Below are 21,460 nucleotides of genomic sequence, written 5' to 3'. Positions count from 1 at the left end.
TTATTATCCTTATCATCCATCTACTCAAGAGGATAGCGAAGAACGTTTGACACCTAAACGATTTCATAGTCGTGCTGCATCGAAAGAAGATCTTTCACCTTCCAGGTATTACCTACAGATCCAAATTTTTCTAAACAAATTCTCGCTATTTATTATCATATTCGTAAATTTAACTGTAATTGTTTAATATCAAATTAAGTAATACTTCGAACGTTATACAGATGTGCTATTCAAATTAGAATTGTGTAAGTCGAAGATAAGGACATGTGCAATTTACATGCGTTTATGTAGCTGTTACAATAGAAAAATTCTCTAACGTGTCAAGCATGCATTATAAACTAGAAATTGCTAGAAAAATAAGTAAATATACTTAAATACTCCGGTATTCCTGTGTTATATTAAAAATCACACGAATTAAAATACGTTAATACACGTGTACACGTGTATCGTTAATACATGTTCAAAGCCACAATCTCTATTTAATACCATAACATGATGCTCCGGAATTGATACATATTGGTATTAATGAGTATGTCGTTAAATCGGTCCCACCACTAATTATTTCGTCCTGTTTTGGTATTTCAATTTTTATTTTAATAGGTTACTTTTAAAACCATAAGTTTCAAAAATTAACTCTATCTTAAGATCCCTGTTTATCGTACTTTCTATTAGGTTGGTGCATATGAAACGGCGTTGTTTGAAATGAAACGTGTCTTTTTCAAAAAATAATGTATTTAATCAAAATAATTTCCACACAATTCTGTACACTTTTTAAAAATCGTTTGACTACTGCTTCTACAATGTCTTCATTCCGGAGTAATTTATTTGTTAAAAAATTGCTTCCCATCATTTTAGCAAGACCATTATGCCGTCACTATAAAATTTCTTCGATTTTTCATTAAAATGGTTTACAATGTTATTTCTTATAGAGTCGATACTATCAAATTTCTTGCCCACTAAAAAATGTTGTACTGCATGAAACAGATAGCAGTCTGATGAGGTAATGTCCGGAGAATATAGTAGGTGTGATGAAATTTCACAACTGAATTCACATAATTCTTTTGCACGTTTCGTGCCACATACGGTCTGGCGTTATCCTACTGAAAAATCACTTTGTTCCGATGTAAGAGTCCTGAACGTGTCACTGGCAGTGACTCACTCCTATTGCTTCTCCTAACTTTTCGAACTGACAATGAGCAACACGTCTGTATGAACGGTTGCATTTCTCGAAAGTAACTCGAAATACAAAACACATCCTAAAAAGTATAAAGTATAAACCCGTTGCGGCACGAACTTATTCGAGGACCCAATAATTTCAATAAAAAAATTCAAAGTATACTCAATTTGATGTCTGAAATCATCATTTTTACGAACTACAGCGCATAATATGCTGTATATGCAATAAAGCTACAACATAATTGTTTTTGAAGCATGTTCCTATACAGGGTGAGGCACTTAACTTGATCACCTCAAATAACTTCTAAATTATGCAATGTACGAAAAATTATTTCTGCAAAGGTTACATGAGAGACTTTTTATAAGTGGAGGCGTTCAGGAGATTTGTACGTCAACTTTGCTTTTTTAAACGGAATGCCCTGTTCTTTTACGGCAGTTCGAAAGCTCATTAATTTCCAAGTAGGAAAGTATTAAACATTGTTTGTCCTAAAGCTAATAATTAACAAAATATTAACGAAAGTTTGTTACCATGTAACCTTTGTAGAAATAATTTTTTGTACAACGCATAATTTAGAAGTTATTCGAGGTGATCAAGTTAGGTGTCTCGCCCTGTATATACCGGTTTCTTAAAAAATGTAATTTCCATATTTAAATTTTGTACAATTGTCATTTGAAACCTCAAGCACCTCGAAAAATAGTAAACCAGTAACGTAAGAATTGCGTGTAAAAATTAATCTAAATCCATATAGCTCTCTATGTGCAGTTTTTGCTCAGGATCAGTAAAAAGGAGCATAATTGTTTGTACCTTGTTGTAATTTTAAATAACGAACGGATAAAATAATTTATACCTATTGCATGTTGTTACGCCGTGAGGAAACAATGATTTGAATGTACATTCCTTCGTTTGCAATTCAGTCTTGCAGACGGCGCAAGATTCGGTGGAAGTTGCTTAATCCATGGACCACCATTACCACCACTTCCTCTTCATACGGAATGCGAAGACCTCTCTGTTTCCGGGGAGGCAGGGGTCGAAGAGGTTAAAAGTCCAGTACTACGTAGTCCTCCAGCTTTCTCGCATTCGCGTTGCCCTCCTGAAATTCACAAATCTTGCATCTGTGTGCGTTTCATCGCGGAACACACCAAAATGCTCGAAGACTCGACCAAGGTAATTCTTTCTTATTTACCATTTTCCCGTCGCAGAATAATTCACAAGATCGACCTATTTGTGTTCATCATTGATCATATACATATAACGAATATTACATTATTACTACGACGTAGAATCTAAGGAAAGTAAGTTACATTCGTACAAATCAGTTTCAAACAGTTTGAAAAACAACGCATTAAGATTCAATACCAACCCTCCTTAGGCAATCTAGGTCTTTGACGACCTAAGTGAAATTTCACTCCCGTATTTCTTCGAAACGAATTCTTATTTTTTGTTATTATTGAGGCTTTCGTGTGTGAGTCGTGTCCTTATGGAAAGAATATTCCGACGTTTCCTAAGCATTTCAGCTGATAACGGCGTGTGTCTAAAGTACCAATCAGCGAAGGTTGTTAATTGATCAGCTGAGAGATTATAAAAAATATTGGGAGGATGGAGCCCCAGAGTGGGCTTACTGTTAGGTGGTGTCCTGTGTCCCTATTGAATTTTTTATTTTCATCGAAAAAAGTTTTAAATATTTGATTTATCGAGCAATTGTACAATGTAGTAGAGACTTGATAAGTACTTGAGAATTTTTGGGATTTTTTGAAAGCTCGAAAGTAAAAAAATTGGACCTGGATACAAACGATCCAGTTAGCCTACAGAATATGAAGAAATATGTTTGCCCAGGGAGGGTTAAGGCTCGTAGAGATTCGTATAGGGGCTACAATGAGAGTATGTCTTTGTTTTAAGACATTACACATTGAGTGCATAAAGCAAACGGAGGAAATTTAAGATTAGTGTTTAGCCAACAGGGGTTTATGGCACGGATTCCAAGCGACGTTACTTTTGAGAAGTTTTTCTACAAGTTTTTCGATAACAATAGCCTATTCAAGCCAGAGGGCAAATCCGGCTTATTACCTGATGGCCGCGGAAATTCTCCACTTCTGCGGGCCACATGGGAAGCCGGTACTTGCCTCTGCGCGCTCAGTAACGGGAAACATGCCATAAACCCGCAAAGTCGACGTTTCGGCAAGATCGCCACGCGGGGCTGACACCCCCGTTTGGGACCGTCTCTCCCTCTCTTCCAGCGCCCTACTCTGCGGACCACGGGGGAGTGCACGAGGGCCTAGGAGGGCGGCTCTAGGAGGTGAAAGGCCCATGATTTGCCAACTAGGTAAACTCCCCATTTTGGCGAAAAGGGATATATACAGCCACTTCACGACATTCGGGCAGATTCTAATATACTTAGAAACAATCGACACCACTTTGAGCGCTCTAACACGCAATACTCGACATCTTGATACACCAGTGCGGTCCAGTCCGCAATAATCGACATCACTAATAAAGCGCGATCACCATCGCGACAATAAGTAGTTGGCACATACACGTGCAATAATTTACCAACGCCAACCGGACCTTCCAACCAACAAGAAGCGCGGGAAGCTGCGTTAACAATTTGGTTAGGTGCATAAATTTTATTTACGGCTGTGCGACTATTGTAGTTCAGAAAATTCAATTCTTTTGACCTTTGCTTCTTTAATTCTACAAATTGTGGCATTTTATTACTTAGATTGTACTCGGTCTTCGAAAAATTTTCAGTTTAGTTAGAGAACGACTTTTAATATTTTTCAACGGCTGCGAAATATAAGTTAAATAAAAGTATTAGAGTACAATGTTTAAACAAGCAATATTTCTATCTCTTACCAAATTGGAGATATAACTCGTCCCAATTGCATAACGCACCCTGTATATTCGGATCAAATTTTAAGTGTTTGTGGTTACTTTTGCAAACTATGGAAGTACCATATCTTCTGCACGATATCTATTCTAAATTTGTATTACATACGTCGAAAATGTATACGTACTGACCATTTTACAAAGATTCAAGTAATAAATCCCAATCACGCGAAGCTTTCTTCAAATCTACTTCATCTGCCGATTATACATGGAAAATCTTAAGCGATTACATGCTCAAGTTTACATAGAATAACAAAGGCGCCAAATTTCAACAGCTCCTTAATTAATAATTAACGAGATGCAACATTGTTGACGAAATTCTATTTTGCAGTTTTGCGCACCTAAATACTCGTAGAATTCAAGGTGATATACTGTAAAAAACAACCGAAACACAAAGATGATATTCTGCATTCTTTTTATTCATCTTTATAGGAGGAATCGTTCCCTTCACAATTATACTACCGCTTCGGCCACGCCCTGCATATACACGGTTGTCCCAGTTGTTTCCGATGAAACTTTTTTAGTACGTTCCATGGGTATAAATAAAAAGCAAATATTATATAAATAGGTCACTTGAAGCTTTGTTAAAAAGTTGTAACAATAATACGAAATACGAGGGGGATGGTATATAACGGGTGTGCAGTTATGATACAAAATAGGAATTGATCTAGTTTGTTTATGCTGTATTATCGATTTGAAGTCGTTGAAGGTGTTAAATGTAACTTATGCCAATTTCATTCTTGTCCTGTATCATAGTAACCGGAAAATTACCATTCCCTCCGTATTTCGTATTTTTATTACAACTTCTTATTAACACTAGAACTACCAGCCGAGTCAAAATGACCCATTAGCGACTTTCCAAAAGTGAATTTTTATGTAAGTAAACCGTGATTGGAAAATTCGATTCATATCGATACAAATGGAAGCATACATGTAGAAAATAAATTCGGAACGTTACAAACGACAATACTTACCAATATAGAACATTCACGTTTTTTCGAAAGATGCTAATGGGTCAATTTTGACCCGGTCGGTAGTTCTAGTGTTAAAGCTTCAAACGACCGATGTGTACACCAAATTTTTCTCTCATTTAAATCCGTAGAACATACTGACAAAGTTTGATCGGAATAAACTGGGACACCCTGTAGATATGATTCATTCAGCATGAGTCGATATTTCATTTTTATTTTACAAAACGCTTCAACTTTACTTGCTCTCTAAACATTTACAAACTGATACGTTAAATTATCACATCGACGTGACATAATTTTGTCAACGAAAATGGACAACTATAATCTAGGTGAATGACCATTAATATTCACAATGCAATCATCTCGCGAAGATAATTAATAATGTTTGTAAAACGACATATTTAAAATAAATAATACAACATTGATGCGTGTTGCAACATTGCAACTTGAGCAAATAGTATGCTGAGCAGTTGACCTGGTATTTTGAAACCGAGAAAATTGGTACTTTGTAAGAAGTGTAAACGAAGCTGTAAATGATGTAGAGTTTAAAACTAACAACTGACAATAAACCGTTCACAAGCCAATGAGGTTTTCACCTTTTAAATCTGTTTAATTTTAGTGCCAAAGCACATGATTGATGGTTATCTTTTTATATTTAGAATAAACTTCCTTAATTATTAGGCTTAACACCACTAAATAGCACAAATTTGTATGGCCGTTGAATAATAAATCATTTACTTCAGAAGCCAATGTGATTAACTCCGTTTCTAACGCTTATAAGAATTTAGCTAAGTCATTTCTTAATGCAACGGTGTAAAAAATATTAATATTTATATTTCTTGTAACACGGTGGGTGTCCTGCTTCGATAACATGGTGTAAAAATAGCGACTGTTCTCCTTTAACACGATATTCTTTTAAATGGTTTCCATTTAGCACGGCTTCATAAACTTAGGCAACTCTCACATAGCACGAATGTTTCCAGTATGCATTCTTATACTGTTTCATTTAAAAAAATGAAACGTCGTCCGAAAACACGGTTTCGATATATGTAACACGGAACAAATCCCCCCGGTTTGCATTCGTTCTAAGTTTCGCTTAACATGTCTTCGATACAACACGAAACGAATTAACCGTGTTATAGGAGGGTCGGCTGTACGTAATTTCATCAATTTCCTCTACTTTTTGTTTTGTGGAGTTAACCGATTTGGCAAATGAGCGGCTCAACTGTCTCCAACCAACCTTAGACTAACATGACACTCTTATCCTAAAGTCTAATAACAGTCATTGTCGAGATTGGCGAATTAGAAAATTTTTCACCCCTTGGGCAGTCCTCCGTAGTCAGCGAGCATACCGTCCACCCTAAAATTTCCAAGTTGGTAGAGTGATGGCACGGCGTCGCGACGGGGGAGTTAGACCCAAGGGATGAGTAATTCTAACGGGACCTACGTGTCACGCTATTGCTTTACGACACCTCGTTTGTTACGAAGTGTTCAGAAATATATGTCGTTCAAAATGAGAGTAACCTCGCTCTCGGACCGATTCTCGTCCGTTCTGCGCATAGACAGAGAGCGTAGCAGAAGGTAAGACGGAGAAAAACGTAGGCGGTTAACACGTTAAACGCCCAGCCTGTTTTGCTTACCGTTCCGTTCAGGCCACACTTGGCCGTCAAGTGGGCCATGCGAACTATAAACAGAAGACGACTAACAAAAAGTATACTGTCAGTCACCGGTAACTGACGCGGCCTGAACGGAAGGCATAGTGTCAGTCGCCGGTGACTGACATGACGCTTAACGTGTTAAGCGGGGGTTTGGACGTTCTAGCCCTGCCTTAGACACGTCCCATGCGCGAAGCAAGGTTACTCTCATTTTGAACGTAGTATAGGCACCATCAAAGCATATGGACGCGGCCTGAACGGAAGGCATAGTGTCAGTCGCCGGTGACTGACATGGCGCTTAACGTGTTAAGCGGGGGTTTGGACGTTCTAGCCCTGCCTTAGGCACGTCCCATGCACGAAGCAAGGTTACTCTCATTTTGAACGTAGTATAGGCACCATCAAAGCATATGGATTGCAGAAATGCAGAGTTTGTGCGTCTACAAAACACTTTCTAATCCTGGACATCTGACTATAAAATATTGAATAAGCAGAAGGTCTTTGAAGGAAAGTCACTCAAGTCATAAAGCCAAAGCCTGAATGCTGCATAAAAAATATGTTCCCATAAAAGAAAGAAGAAATGAGAAGAAATGTGGGAAAGTGTGTTACAGTAGGGCCTCGTATAACGCGATAAAAAAAAAGAACATACAATCCTGAAACTACCAACATCCAAAACATGATGTTGGTGGAACTTAACACGTTGAATGCCGGACCAATTCTATATAACTCATCCACGGCGCCGAAATTAATTTTTTATTTTAATACAACACATCGCAATATACATAAATAATATGTCAACAGTTAGAAATAAAGCATATTTAAATATGCTGTGTGATGCATTAGATGAAAATTTTACAAATACTACCATTTATTCGAATTAAATGCTTTTACTAATCTTGGCACCGCCGGCCATTCAACGTGTCAATTTGTATCTCCTGGGTTATAGGGGGTCCTGCTGTATTTATATTGTATACAGTATGAGACAGGACGCGTGGTACAACCGCGCAGGAGGTGATTCTACATATGAAAATAAAGAATAACGTTTCTTTCTGTTTGGAACTTCATCTTCCAGAAAAATCGAGTACGCGTGCACTTGACTATCTCTGGGCTTCATGTTTGTACTAGTAAGCTGTGCCAGTGTCACAATAAGTACTAATTAATAATACATTTATTAACGACTTTATTGCTTTACATACTTATTATACATTCTGAAAGTGACGTCCTTGTTGACGCATACTTTCATGAAGAAGTAGGGTTTCAATAAAAATTGTGTAATCGAGACTATTTCTTTACTTAAACTTATTAATTTGAAGGTACTGTATCTGAGAAAATGTTTTATTTTTTATTTTATTTTCTGCATGTTTAAGTCTGAAAATGAATTAAAAAAGAAGCTTCACAGACACTGTTCTTATTACAAAATACTTTATTTAGGACTATTTTACTTGACAAAACATATATTTTTGTGCACTCTACTTGGTGGAAATTCTGAAGGTGAAATCTTTGAACATTTTTCTGGCATAACTCCCTTTTGCACTGGATCCCTCAATTCTTACTCTTCGAATCAAAGAGACTTGGACTGATGCCATAGTGTGCTGGCGCTTTAATTGTTCGAAAGCCTGCGTAATTATTCTTTTAAGCTCCGGAAGATTTGCACTATTTGCGACACTACAGCTCTTTATCCACATAAAAGTGTGAGCAGAAGCAACAGTTTGTAGGGCAGTGATGGCGAGCCTTTCGAGCTCGGTGTGTCAAAATTCTGGAAAAACCTAGCTTAACTCGGGTGCCGTGTCACATCTAGAAATGGACTCGCTATGGTTCAGCTCTGTATTAACGATTCTGAACCTCGTTGATAGAAGATAGACACCGTTGTTTTTCGTTGTTATTTGTGCGATGATCATTTGCGATCTGCTCAGTTTCGTCCGTAAACGATGCGTGTCACCCAAAATGTCTTGGCGTGTCACATTTGACACGCGTCGTCTAGGGCATCTTTAAATTCAATTTTTGTCGAAAACCAAGCTTCTTATGAAAAAATGTTTTCTTTTTCTATCCTTGTTTCTCTTAGCATCAACTACGAGGTAATTAGCGACGTTGAAGCCAAGAAGGTTAGATATTTTGTTGTGGTTCAGATTCCCTTTAGGAGAGGGTTCCAGTTATGTTATTCCTTACTTTCGGTTTATTTTCACATGTACCACGCGCCCTGCCTCGCCCCGTGCAATTTGCCAATTAAAAATGAATTTCTTTCTTTCGTTAGTGTAATTTACTACAGTGTCTAACGAGAATAATTTGTGAAAAGGTGAAGGAGGACTGGAAATACGTGGCGATGGTCTTAGACAGACTGTTCCTTTGGATTTTCACTTTGGCCGTGCTGGTCGGCACAGCTGGGATCATCTTGCAAGCTCCGACCCTCTACGATGACCGGGTTCCAATTGATAAAAAATTCAGCGAATTCGCTACCACGGCGGTAGTAAACTGTCCGCCGCAATAGTCCATGCCTGAGCCCTGCACCGTAGATAAAGACTAAGGACCAACACCCGGAAGTAATTTCGTAACTACCCGGAATCCCACCCTAGTCTTAGGAACCTCACTTCCATCGATGTTCTATAGGAAAAATTACGGTACAAGGGCTCCCCAAGTTTCCAAAAGCGATTGTAAAGTATACGACATGCGTCAGGATTCATGAAGAAATGCAAGAAGAAAACAAGAAAAGGCGAATGGCGAACATTTAAGGAAATACAATGAAGCTGTCTTTCCGTGTCCGTTCGGCTTGACAATTCCTCAGAAATACTATCGAAATTGGTGTAAACGAATCGGGAACATGAAAATTTTCGATAATATTTTCGGTTCTATCGAATAGAAGAACCCTATCGTCACGCAAAGCATATTCCTTGAAATTGTTCTTCGTTTGATTGCCGTCGACTTTAAATCGAATCATTTTGTGATACACGTCGAGACTATTGAGAAAAACAAAAACACTTTGATTCATTCCTAGCTTCGTTCAAGTGTTGTTATCGTCGTGGAGAGAAGATGGTGCGATCGATATGTCGCATGAAACAATTTTGAGAAAAACTTATACCTACATAGTCTGCTCAAGTAAATCGTAATATGAAGCTGCCACTACTTAAAATCGAGTTATCTTAAAACAAAAAAAGCAACAAGCTAATTAACAATACTGTAATAATAATTTAGCTAAGCCTTTGACGTTACTGATTGAGAAAACTACCAGGATGCTTTAAAGGATCGAGCACAGATTTGGAGAATGCAAAAGTTTAGGACACCGAGGTCACAGTGAATTCGATCGGTCCCGGATTTAAATGGGGCTCGAATCTTTCATGGAATAAAGTGTCGTATGGTCGCGTGTTTTATATGTCCCGTTTACCCGACACGTTAAGAGAAATTATTCCAGGCATCACGATCGTAAGTAGCTTGTTGTACGACACGAATTTAGCGTGTAACTTAAACTTAACGTATAATCGATTAGTTTTAAACCAATTTAAAAAACGTACCCGTTTGTACGAGTGTATGATAAGGGAAGCGGGAGGGGATAAGAGCAGTGGTTTGAATGTACGTGCATCGAAATGTCACTCGGGATTCTGATTTTCACCCTCTACCCTTCACATCAAGTCGACGTTCCTTTGATACTTCAACATTTCCAACATTCAGTACAATAAACATTTCGTGGGAATACGAGAGATATTTTACCGTTAAGGTGTTTATAGTGAAAACTGTGTAAAAACAAGTTTGTATCGTCGAAGTGTTCTGCAATTCTGAATTTTATCGGGAAAATATAGGCTATAACGTTGATAACTTTGCACAAATGCAAAATGAAAAGAAAAAGAGACGAAACTTAAGTGAAGAATCAAAAAGAAAAAAAGAACGGTTTCTTCTCTATAGAACGTTTAGTTTTTGAAACAGTGTATTGTATAATTAACCGAATATGATACAATATGTAATACTTGTACGATTAACACCAATAGTGATATACAGTTTTCTAAATAAATTATTGAAATATCAGGAATTATCTTGTATAAATTATACAAAATGTGTAGTCGAAATCATCGCATCTTTTATGTAAATATATCTGCGAAAGTTTCTTCCGGGCAATACTTTTTCAGACGTGCATAAATACATTTTTGTAACAGTTCTTCGATAAATATGTAATTAAACGTGAAACATTTTCCTTGTTAAATTACAGCTGGAATTTTCATCCGAGAAAATACCAGCAACTACTTTAGAATGTAAAAGAAGAATTTACTAATACAGTTAAACAATAGATACGCTGATAGGAAGAAGTGATAATTAGAGGGAGGGAATTAATTTTTAATTTCCGATTGAAATTACAGAATTAAGCTTAAACGATATCTGAAATATCTCAACTTCTATTTCCTTAACGTAGTTGATGTTTACCTGTTAATTAACGTTGCTTATTCGCCGATAGCAGCTTCTTCCGTAACGATTTGCATTGATCATATTCGATACATCCAATCTCAAGGAACATTTCGTTGCACACGTGTTATACTTCACCTCTGTAAAATATTGTATTTTGTAACAAGAGTCGAAACATGCGAGACATTACAATAATAATAACCAATAGTACTGTAAGAACAAGTAAAGCATACAAATTCTAAAGCTGATAGATGTAGCTGATTGAACAACCGTTGATATGTCGTTGTTCAATAACGTAGTACGTGGTTGATGTCACTATGAGCTGTCATGATTTCTTTTCTTTCCGTTTTCTTACGTTCACTAGTTTCTTTAGGTAATCACACGTCGTGAATGAACGTGTGTTATATCATTCTGAAAGTTCCTGCAGTTTTAAGCCGTCCATTTTGAAAAAGAAAAGAACATAACACCGTTGAAATTGAACATTTTTACCTTAAATAATTTCCGTAATGTTCGGTACACTTTTGCCAACGTATTACAAGAGCATTCATTCTGCGTATATAAAAATCTGAATTTCTAAGAGAAAGAAACTGCTGAAGAGCGTTTTCAATACCCTCCTGTTTTCTAAATCAGTTTTGTCTAAGGAAGTTGTCAAATGAGCAGGAAAAGTGAAAATCGGTTGGAGATGAATCAGGGGTGTACGAGGGATTAGGTAGATCTTCGATACCCAGTAGATGCAATTTTTGTACAGTTGTGCTTGCTATCTGTGGTCTGGCATTGTCATGGAAAGAAATAGGACCTGTTTGCTGTCGTTTCAGTTTTTGGTGGATGACCTACTGTACGACACTGCAGTGATAATCGTACTCGATCTTAGGAAACCGTAGCGAATTAATTTCGACGTAGACACCACACTGTGGTAAACTAGATTTGGATCGGGGAGATTCATTTGCGTCTTTCTTTCTCTTAGGGATTCGGAATTAATGCTCTTGTGATACGTTGGAGAAAGTGTATCGAACACTGTGAAAATTATTCGAAGTAACAATATTTTAATTTCAGTGAGGTTATATGTTTTCAAAGTGAACGGCTTGAAACCGTGGAAACTTTCAGGATGACCTAATACTATCGTGGTTAAACGATTGTTAGTTACGCCTCGTGCAAGTGGACTGATATTTGCGAAAATTGTAACTCAACGTCGGAGAATCTGCGATTTCGTGAGAAAATTCACGTGAAACATGTTACAAATGACAAAGTTCAACGGCGATAACGTTTAATTTGCAGCCTCGCGGAACACGCGACTGGCTACTTTCCGTGGAAAGCTTACGCGGACTTACGACAACTCGATTCGACGAATCTCTAATTCTTCGACGTTCCATAAACGTATTCATAGCTGGAAATGATAATTTTAATGCATCTAAGATACGATGCGCCTTACATCACATTAAGTTGTATATACATTTGTAGGATAAGAAGTATTAGTTCCGTAAATACTGCCATTAGAAAGCGTTGTTAGTATGAAAGACGCTTTTGAATCGTCATACTGGTAAGCTCCGCGATTCTTCGTCAATCGGTAACTCAATGAAAAGGATATACTTAATCGGATATTACATTTAAAGCAGTTCAATATTACTGCTCAGAAGTTGTACAGAATTTCTAGATTCCCTCTCGTGATGCCATTCAGTATCGATAAGGAGCACAATCTTATATACCTGATCCTTTTAAAAGCGAAATTTTGAGGTTAACTTCGTTTTCCTGAGTGGAGCCAAATATTTTCTTTATACACCGAGCGATCGTAAAATTCGAAGAAACGTGTCGAATATTTGAAAGACTATTTCAAGATCAAACGAATCTTCCCGAGAGACTTTTTAATTCTAGTTAACAACGGATTAAAAACCCTTCTGCAAACTTTAAATTGAAACAACTCTCAAATTAATCATTTTATTACACGAAGATTCTACTGCTGTGTTATTACAGAATAATTAGCGTACCTAAAAATATGTGATTCTACTTAAAAGAACGAGCATGATCGTGAATTATTTGTCTCTAAGACACTTTCTTACAAGATGGCGGTATACAAGTATTCCGCCATTTTGATTTATGAGCCACGCCATGTAGCCCTAACCTAAATTTATCGAACTTAACCTCAAAACTAGCGTACAAGACGTCTGGTAGAAGACAAAAAGTATACTATGCTACCAATTACTCCGTCTGAGCAAAAAATTGGATCGAAGCTTCAATTTACGGATAAAAGAGATTTTTCACTGTATTGCTTTATGATACTCGAGCTCAGTTAGAATATACTCACTTTTCCCACTGAAACTGTATAGTACTAGCTCTGGTCGATGAAAAATCCTTTATCCGGAATTCCTTTCGAAGCAATAGCCGATATACAAAAATTGATCGACGATTTAGACCACATCGAAAGACCAAATATTTTCTAACCTTGTCCCAAACGTAGCGTATATGTGCATATATGTATAGACGTTAGAAAATAAGAGCCAGTATGCATATACACTCCCATTCATAAGTATTAAGACTCGTACTGAAATAAGCATTTAGATGTATTATCTACGAAATTCCAGACTAAATTATTTTTCTCAGGATCTTAATAATTTTGTAGTAACTGTTTAAGTTTGCCTCACATTCAATAACTGCCTTAACACTTATGAACGAGAGCTGTGTAAGATGAATTAGACTTTCGATTTCCTGAAAAATAAACGTTGGCACAAAATATTAGAAGAAAACTAAACATAGCAAATCATACGTTAGCCCCTCGATACTGCATAACTTCGCGAAAACAGTTTCGAAACGCCGTATAATTCTTGAAGAGTAACATTGGATCGATTAAAATGGGATGTCCGATATACGTGTACTAGAAGTGAAATTAGAAGATGTAATTCTTAGTTGAACACCGCCCAGCGCGTAAGTTTAAAAGAGAAAAAAAAAAAAAAAAAAAAAAAAAAAATGGAAAAGTGGTTGCTGATTGATCGAGAATTGTTCCCGAGACACGTAGTGTCCGAACGATAAGAAAACGTATATGCTACCTGATCGAAAAATCGTCCAGTGAACGCCGAACGCATGTCAGTGCGAAATGGAAATCGCGTCGTCGATGGTAGACTTCGCTCGATGTTCCATAAAACCACGATTCTTCCTCAGCGGAACAGAACGAGAAATAAGAAGTTTACTTTGCACTAGAGTAATAGGGAAGAACGCACACATTTTCTATGATAAAGTCAGTTACTTATTTACATGTTGTTACCGTAATCGCGCATTAGTGTTCTCGAAGGCAGCAGGTGTCTTAAAGTTTCACTTTGACAATAGTAGATTATTCGATCAATAGTCGGCTATTGTTACTCTGATATTTTAACAGTTGTTATTCTATCGCGGTAGTTGTTTCATTATTGTTACCGGTGATGCGAGGTGATTAAGATATAATTGTCCAGAACCGAGGGAAAATAAACTAAACGTTCTTGGAAGCAGAAAGAAAAACAAGTGCGCTAGGTAAAATCTACTTACGAATTAGCGGAATAGAAGAGATAGTCTGAGTCTTAAGGTGTAAATAACGTGTACATAGCTAAACGTATACATAAGTTAGTGGCTATAAAGCGATTGGACTTTTTTTACTGTTACAAGAAATTGGGATCATTTGCAAGTGCAAAAGAGAATCCTGCAGAGATGGTTTAAACGTTGTCACAACGCGAGGATGCTCACAAGTTGAGACGTACGAATTAAAACGTCGTTTTGTTTATCAATGACAACGAATAACTCCCGATTATTATTCCGTTTCCTTGGGTAGCTTTACTTGAACAAATTGGAAATGTTTATTTTCGAAGCGAACATTTCACTTTTGCAATATACGAATAATAGGAACGGTAATTTCTGTACTTTCGCGTGAAATTTTTCGCAAATACTTTTTTACATTTTTATTCTCCCATATCGAGTAAATGAAAATCCATTTTTGTTACACCTGGAACAGATTCTAAACAGAAAATTCCAACATTTCATTGAAATGTGTTGTTACCGATGACTTGCGTACTTTAGTTGATTTAACAACAATAATTCACGGTTATGATAGTTTTATTCGTGCAATAAATACGCACACGCAGACACACACACATTAACCGGTCTCGTCTAACTATGTAAACCTAGAGTAAAATCGCAACGCTGCAAACGATAACTTGTTAAATAAAATCGTCAGTTATCGTGGCCTTGATCTGGAACTATGTTTAAACGTTTTTCTAGTGGCAAAACATTTGACATTTTGCCGTGAAATGGAACAAAAGCGACGCAGGTACGGATCGTTCCTCGAAGCACAATTTATACAAGATTAAAGAAAATACGTTCGAAGAGAAAGAAATACGAGCACGCTTGCCTCTTCGTGTCTCTATCGATATACGTTACAACTCTAAAGCTGCGTACAACTTCGTACACGATCGTCGCGAAGGTGTTATCAAGGACTCGATAGGGCCTCAGTGGTCGAAAGTTTCTGAATTTCGAGTACGTTTGTTTACTGAATTTCAAAACGTAGAAATTACAACTTTTTATTCGACGATATACCGAAAGAACTCTCGAGGAATAAGAAAGAGATGGTTGAACACAAGTTCAACAAAAATCCTTTACCTTCTAATATTTCATTCTTTTGCTAAAACGCTGATGTTTTTTAACGACTTTTCTACTGATTATAGACTCAAAATCGACGAAAAGTAAGGATTCGGTGATGATAAAAAAGGGTAGATTTGTAAAAAGAGTTTAAAGGAAAGTTCTTCTCGAAGGCTTGGAGGCTTCTAATTGAAAGAGTATTGCGCAAAATGCCGAGGAATTAAGTAGACCAATCGAAGCTCAGTAAAGGTATTAACATTGTTAAGCAAACGGAAAAATTTATATACATACTTAAGCGAAAGCGAAGAAATCGAACATAAAGCATGTTGTATAATACTGCCTCTCGAGTTGTCACGGAGCTGACCTTAACCCCACTTCTTCAAACCGATTTTCACGAAGTTACGCATTCAATCTTCTCTCGATCGTTCGTAATTATCCATTGACTTTGACGTGCGAGCTGAAAGAAAAACGAGACTGAAACCGGTCTCTTTTCGGAACACCTCTCGGTCTCTTAGTTCTAAGTATGCGACAACCTGAGAGACAATACTGTACGTATTGTCAGCGTAATAACATAGTACACCGCATTTTAATGTAAAAAGTTGAATCTCTCGCGACTCCATAAGGCGGACACATCAGTTATCAATGAATTCGTGTATACATTCCTCTGTTGCATTTCCTACTTCGTATTTTACTGTGCCAAGTAAACGCGCGACAAGCCTAAATCGTATAATGACAATAAGCATTGAAGAAGAAGCAAACACCAATCAATCATCGCAAAATCTGCTCTTTTCAATTGTCCCATTCACTCGCTGAAAATATCGGAATTCCGAAACATACAGTGTGACTCTGAAAGCGACAAAAATGGAAGTTTCGCCTCCTCGGGGTATAGAGGTTTGTCGCTCCCAGAGCTATCGGTATTCTCTGTTTATCACTTCGGTATGAATTAAATGTTCGAGCTCGTTTCAATCGACACACCCGCGTCCCCATTTTTGACCACTTGATACGTTTTAACGCGTAACATAATAAAAGGTAGCTTAAAAATTCCGTAATTGAGAAACATTAGTGACGTAGGCTAAAGATGAGTTAAGGATATGGTTACATTATAACGATAATTGTAGTAAACGAATGTACTGTATAGCAATAGCGCTATTTAAAATGAGAAAAATAACGAGCAGAAAAAATAACGGAGAAATTTATCGAGTATTGATCACTATCGTTAGACACAACTACTATTATATGTATATGTGTATATGTATGTACAGGGTGTTACATTTGAACGAGAACGGTGGTTATTGAAGCTATGAAAATAGCGTTCGCAGGAAAGTTGTTCGGTATAAAGGGACACATTACGTGGTATAAGTAATTTTTCTGAATAGATATAGCAGTGGGAGAGATATCAAAGTCAAGTTAATTTTTTTAAGTAGAACCCTGTATTTTTTCATTCGTAATGTTGTAGCGTTTGTTGAGACGAATTCAACGATGTGCCACACGAAGTCATTTGGTTTCATGAAAAATTGTAAAGTAATGAAGAATCGAGGAGTCAGGTCGACTTGTGTCGCACGTTTTCAGCCAGCTAAACCCTACTTGCCTTAATGTGATACTTTCTTTAATTTGTCTCAGCAAACGATACAATATTAAGAATAGAAAAATATAATGTTCCCTTTAAAAAAATTAACTTGACCTTGATGTCTCCCCCACTACTACACCTGCAGAAAAATTATTTAGACCACCTAATATTCTCCCATATACCGAACAACTTTTGTGAAAACATTTTTTTCATAACTTCAATCCCTCGTGAGGTATTCCGTTGTTCTCGTTTAAATGTAACACCTTGTATGTACGTATATATGTATGTATGTATGCACATATATATACATACATACATATACATTTATACATATATATGTACATAGGGTGTTGGGTAACTAATGGTAGAAAATTGGAGGAGCGATTGTACAAGTCAAAGCAAGACGTTAATTAAGAATAATAAAATCGCATTTGAGGCTTTGCTTTTTAGTTATTAACATTTACAAATACCCCTGGGGCCGAGCAAACGTACCCCAGTGTCTTGACGTGCCCTACATTCATTAGTGCATAGAAGTTGCTTGGTCACAGGGGTATTTTTAAATGTTAATAACTAGAAAACAAAGCAATATATGCAATTTTGTTATTCTTGATTATCGTCTTATATTGGCTTGTAGAATCGCCCCTCATATTTCTACCATTAGTTGCCGAACACCTTATGTTGTATATATATCATTTGTTAAATATGTACCTATTAATTACTGACGACCGTCGTTCTAAGACTATACAATATAAGGACGAGATTCTTGTTGCTTGGTTTTGTAATCATGCTTGATAAAAGCATTCGAAGAATAAAACTTGTTGTCGTAGAACTTATTTTTTTCATTATTTCGGTTGAAGCCAATTTCCTATCGATTCCCATCCCTAAAACAACGCAACGTCGGGTTGATTGCTATCTCTAAACTTTTTCACGCCTTCTTGCAAATAATCAATCCTACGATTCTCGAGAACTACGTAACTACGAGTCATTAGCCATCGTTGTTCGCCTGGATTGCCCATTCTCGCAAGCACTCTTTCTGACAAAATAGCGTCGCGCTAATTGTCTTCGATAACCCTTAAAATACGTCGTCGTTAACACATATTAATAATGCAACGAATATATTTATTTAGAATTACAATTAAGATTTGTAATAAAGCCGCCAAATACTTCTCTTAATAGCATTTTGATCAACAACCTAATTCTAAGAAAAGATTCTGCAAATATATGGTTAAAATCATGCTTTTTACAAATTTTTTAAATATTCATACAGCATTTGTACAATTTTATGGGCACACTCAGGCAGGACATTCGCAACGCGTGTGCCACACGAACATTTCTGAGAAGATTGTTCAACTGAAAAGGCATTCAACCTCTCTACTCGAATATTTCAACGTGCTCCTGTAAATTTTTCTAACTACGCAGATTTAATGCTGTTCTACGATTCACATTGGGTTTTCATTGTGAAATGTTCGCAAAGTTGTGTAACAGTTTCCACTATCATGTAAGCGTGTCTTTCTCCGGTTGATACGGCACTGGCCGAGCCGTGGCCCAGGCCGTTATATATGCAGATATTAATTGTTAATAACTACTTGACGAAGCCTTGGACGCAATTTCAACCATTTTGATTTTCGATTTAATGTAATTACTGGAAAAATTATAAAAGTTTCTAATTTCCAGGACCGTAAGTAACCCAACGGTGTATTTTGCACAAAATGTAAGTTAACTATGAATCTAATAATTTTTTATTACGAAGCGAAAAATCAAAATTCAAATTTATCCGTATTTTGTATTTCAGCCAAAAGAATCTGCACACAAAATGGATTAACGCTTTGCACGAAAAATTAACAAAAACGTATGAATTTTTAATATATTATTTTTAAACAAATGGATTTTGTTTAAAACTAATTATGCAGGTGAATTCGTTGAGAAACACGCAATCTCTATATTTAAACCATTTCTCTATCTCTAATAGTTTCAGAGATATTGGACCAAATGTAGGTCTTAACACCGCAAACTTTGAAGGCTGTTTTCACCCTCTCAACATAAATGATGGCCAGTAAAAAAAATAGGTGTGAAATATTTTTTCGAGGACTTCGTCATACGTAAATTCCATCAAAATCGGTAAGTAACACTTGGTGATATTTCTTTTTAAAGTGGCTTCACGAATCACCCCTTCAATTTACAATTAGTATCAAAGGTAGCTGAATAACCTGTACGTAACCGTGTATTATGTAATAGCAATGCACACATTGTAATCTATAGTAGTCACTAATAGGTAATAATTCCATTTTTATTTGTATAAACTATTGTTCATCTTTTCTTTATCATTTAAACTGAGGAAGCAATATTTCATTGTGGTTATATTTTCTTAGTCACCGATTATAAACTCTTTTTACTTACATATATGCTTCTCAGTTCCAAGGATAAAATTAAAATTTTGTTTCACGAATAACATTATTATTTCTAAAAACAAATGTTCATCAAAAGAAATTTAAAGAACTTGTAAAATTCGTTGGTAACGAACTCAAAGTACAGTTTTCATCCAAACGTTTATTTAAAAAATATTGTTGCGAGTATTGAAAGTAAGATAGCGTTTAATAATTGCCAGGAAGTAATAAGTATTTCTACATACTGAAATATTTTTAAAAAATGCAATCTTTTCACACTGACATTATGTGTTATATTAATAAATTACAAATGAATATGTTATAACATACTTCATTAATTGCAGTATTAATTTAAATGAAATATTCATAAGGCATTTTTTAAATGTACATATGTACATATACAGGGTGTCCCATTTTAATCTAGTCTAGATAAAAGAAAATGCTTTTATGGGGTTACAGAAGATCAAGGATGTCATCGTAAGACACAGGCAGGATGTTGCTAAGTGGATGGAGGCATTAAGGTTAGGCGAAGGTCACTAACGCTTTTCGAATGACATATGATATATTTTTTTTCTACAAAATGACAGAGAGTAATGAGAAAAGTTCAACCATACCATTTGATGAGTGACTTTATTGAAGAATTTATGAAATAGGGTACCCAAATTTTTTGAACGAATGAACGTTATCCACATCGTTCGATTGATCGTAGAGGCTCTGCAGAATGGTCATCCAGATCTCTGGACTTAACCCCCGTGGATTTCTTTTTGTGAGGTTACGTAAAAGAAAAAGTCTATGCCCATCAATCAACAGTAATTGATAACATGAAAGAGCGGATTGCACATCCATTTCATACTACTACTCCAGAAACGCTTAGAGCTGTTCATAGTAGCTTTAGAAGAAGAAGAATCAAGGCAAAAACTTCGAACGTTTCAACGATTAAGCAGTTTTATTAATTTCGTTGTTTTATTTTACAAATTCTTCAATAAGTTACACATAGAATGGTACAGTTGAATTTACCACCTAGCATTATGTAAAAAAAATATACTGCGTGTCATTTTAAAAAATGTAAGTGACCTTCATCTGACCTTAACGCCTCCACCAATTTTCTGCCTGCATCGTATGATGTCCACCTTCAATCTCTCGTAACCCTTTACAACCATACTCTTCTACTTTAATCTAATATATACAGGGTGTCCGAATTTTTTATGATCAAACTTTGTCAGTATGTTATATGAGTATAAGTAAGAAAAAAATGTTATATAAACATAGGGCGTTTGGAGCTTTGTTAAAAAGTTATAATAGAAATACGAAATACGAAGGGAACGGTAACGAACTTACGGTTGCTACGATCAGGCCCATCACGAGGTCACAAGAGAACAAGTTTATTTCAGCTAATTAAATTCGTACACACTTCCTTCAAGTTTATTGAAAATAAAAGTCGACATTTCCATGATAACTCATTTTAATGAAATACGAATAACACAACGGCCTCGTGTTTATATATTATGAATTTAATATTTAAAAATAAGTATTTTATTTTGCAACTATAAGGTTGCCTTTCATACTGTTATTTCTGAGGAATAAAATTTTAAAATGTGGCTCCATACAGAGTGAGGCCCCAGCTTGCACCTAATGCGCCTTATGGTAAATGCGGCCCTGACAAAAATGGCGCTGGCAGGAATTGCATTAAACAGCTTCAGATCGTAAACCTTTGTTAATACAACATTTTTTTCTTAATTATACCCATAGAACATACTAACAAAGTTTGATCGAAAAATACTGTGACACTCTGTATATTACACATGCACATATGTATGTATATCTCATTACCCAAAATAACAAACTAACCT

General features: G+C 36.3%; 1 protein-coding gene across 1 annotated transcript in view; it reads left to right on the top strand.

The window, feature by feature from the left end:
• LOC108579057 (acetylcholine receptor subunit alpha-like) overlaps window positions 1–9,168 on the top strand; it is a 115,761-nt gene extending 106,593 nt beyond the window's left edge. Inside the window, exons 5-7 of the mRNA XM_017942491.1 lie at window positions 1–105; window positions 2,092–2,341; window positions 8,977–9,168. The exon at window positions 1–105 is cut by the window's left edge and continues 48 nt beyond it. Coding sequence (XP_017797980.1) covers window positions 1–105; window positions 2,092–2,341; window positions 8,977–9,168 — 547 coding nt within the window. The remainder of the gene's footprint in view (window positions 106–2,091; window positions 2,342–8,976) is intronic.
• Window positions 9,169–21,460: the final 12,292 nt, after the last annotated feature.

This window comes from Habropoda laboriosa, unplaced genomic scaffold, assembly GCF_001263275.1.
Source record: "Habropoda laboriosa isolate 0110345459 unplaced genomic scaffold, ASM126327v1 scaffold42, whole genome shotgun sequence".
Taxonomy (NCBI): domain Eukaryota; kingdom Metazoa; phylum Arthropoda; class Insecta; order Hymenoptera; family Apidae; genus Habropoda; species Habropoda laboriosa.
The sequence above is the reverse complement of the archived record's forward strand: the minus strand, read 5'-3'. Positions and strand labels throughout refer to the sequence as shown.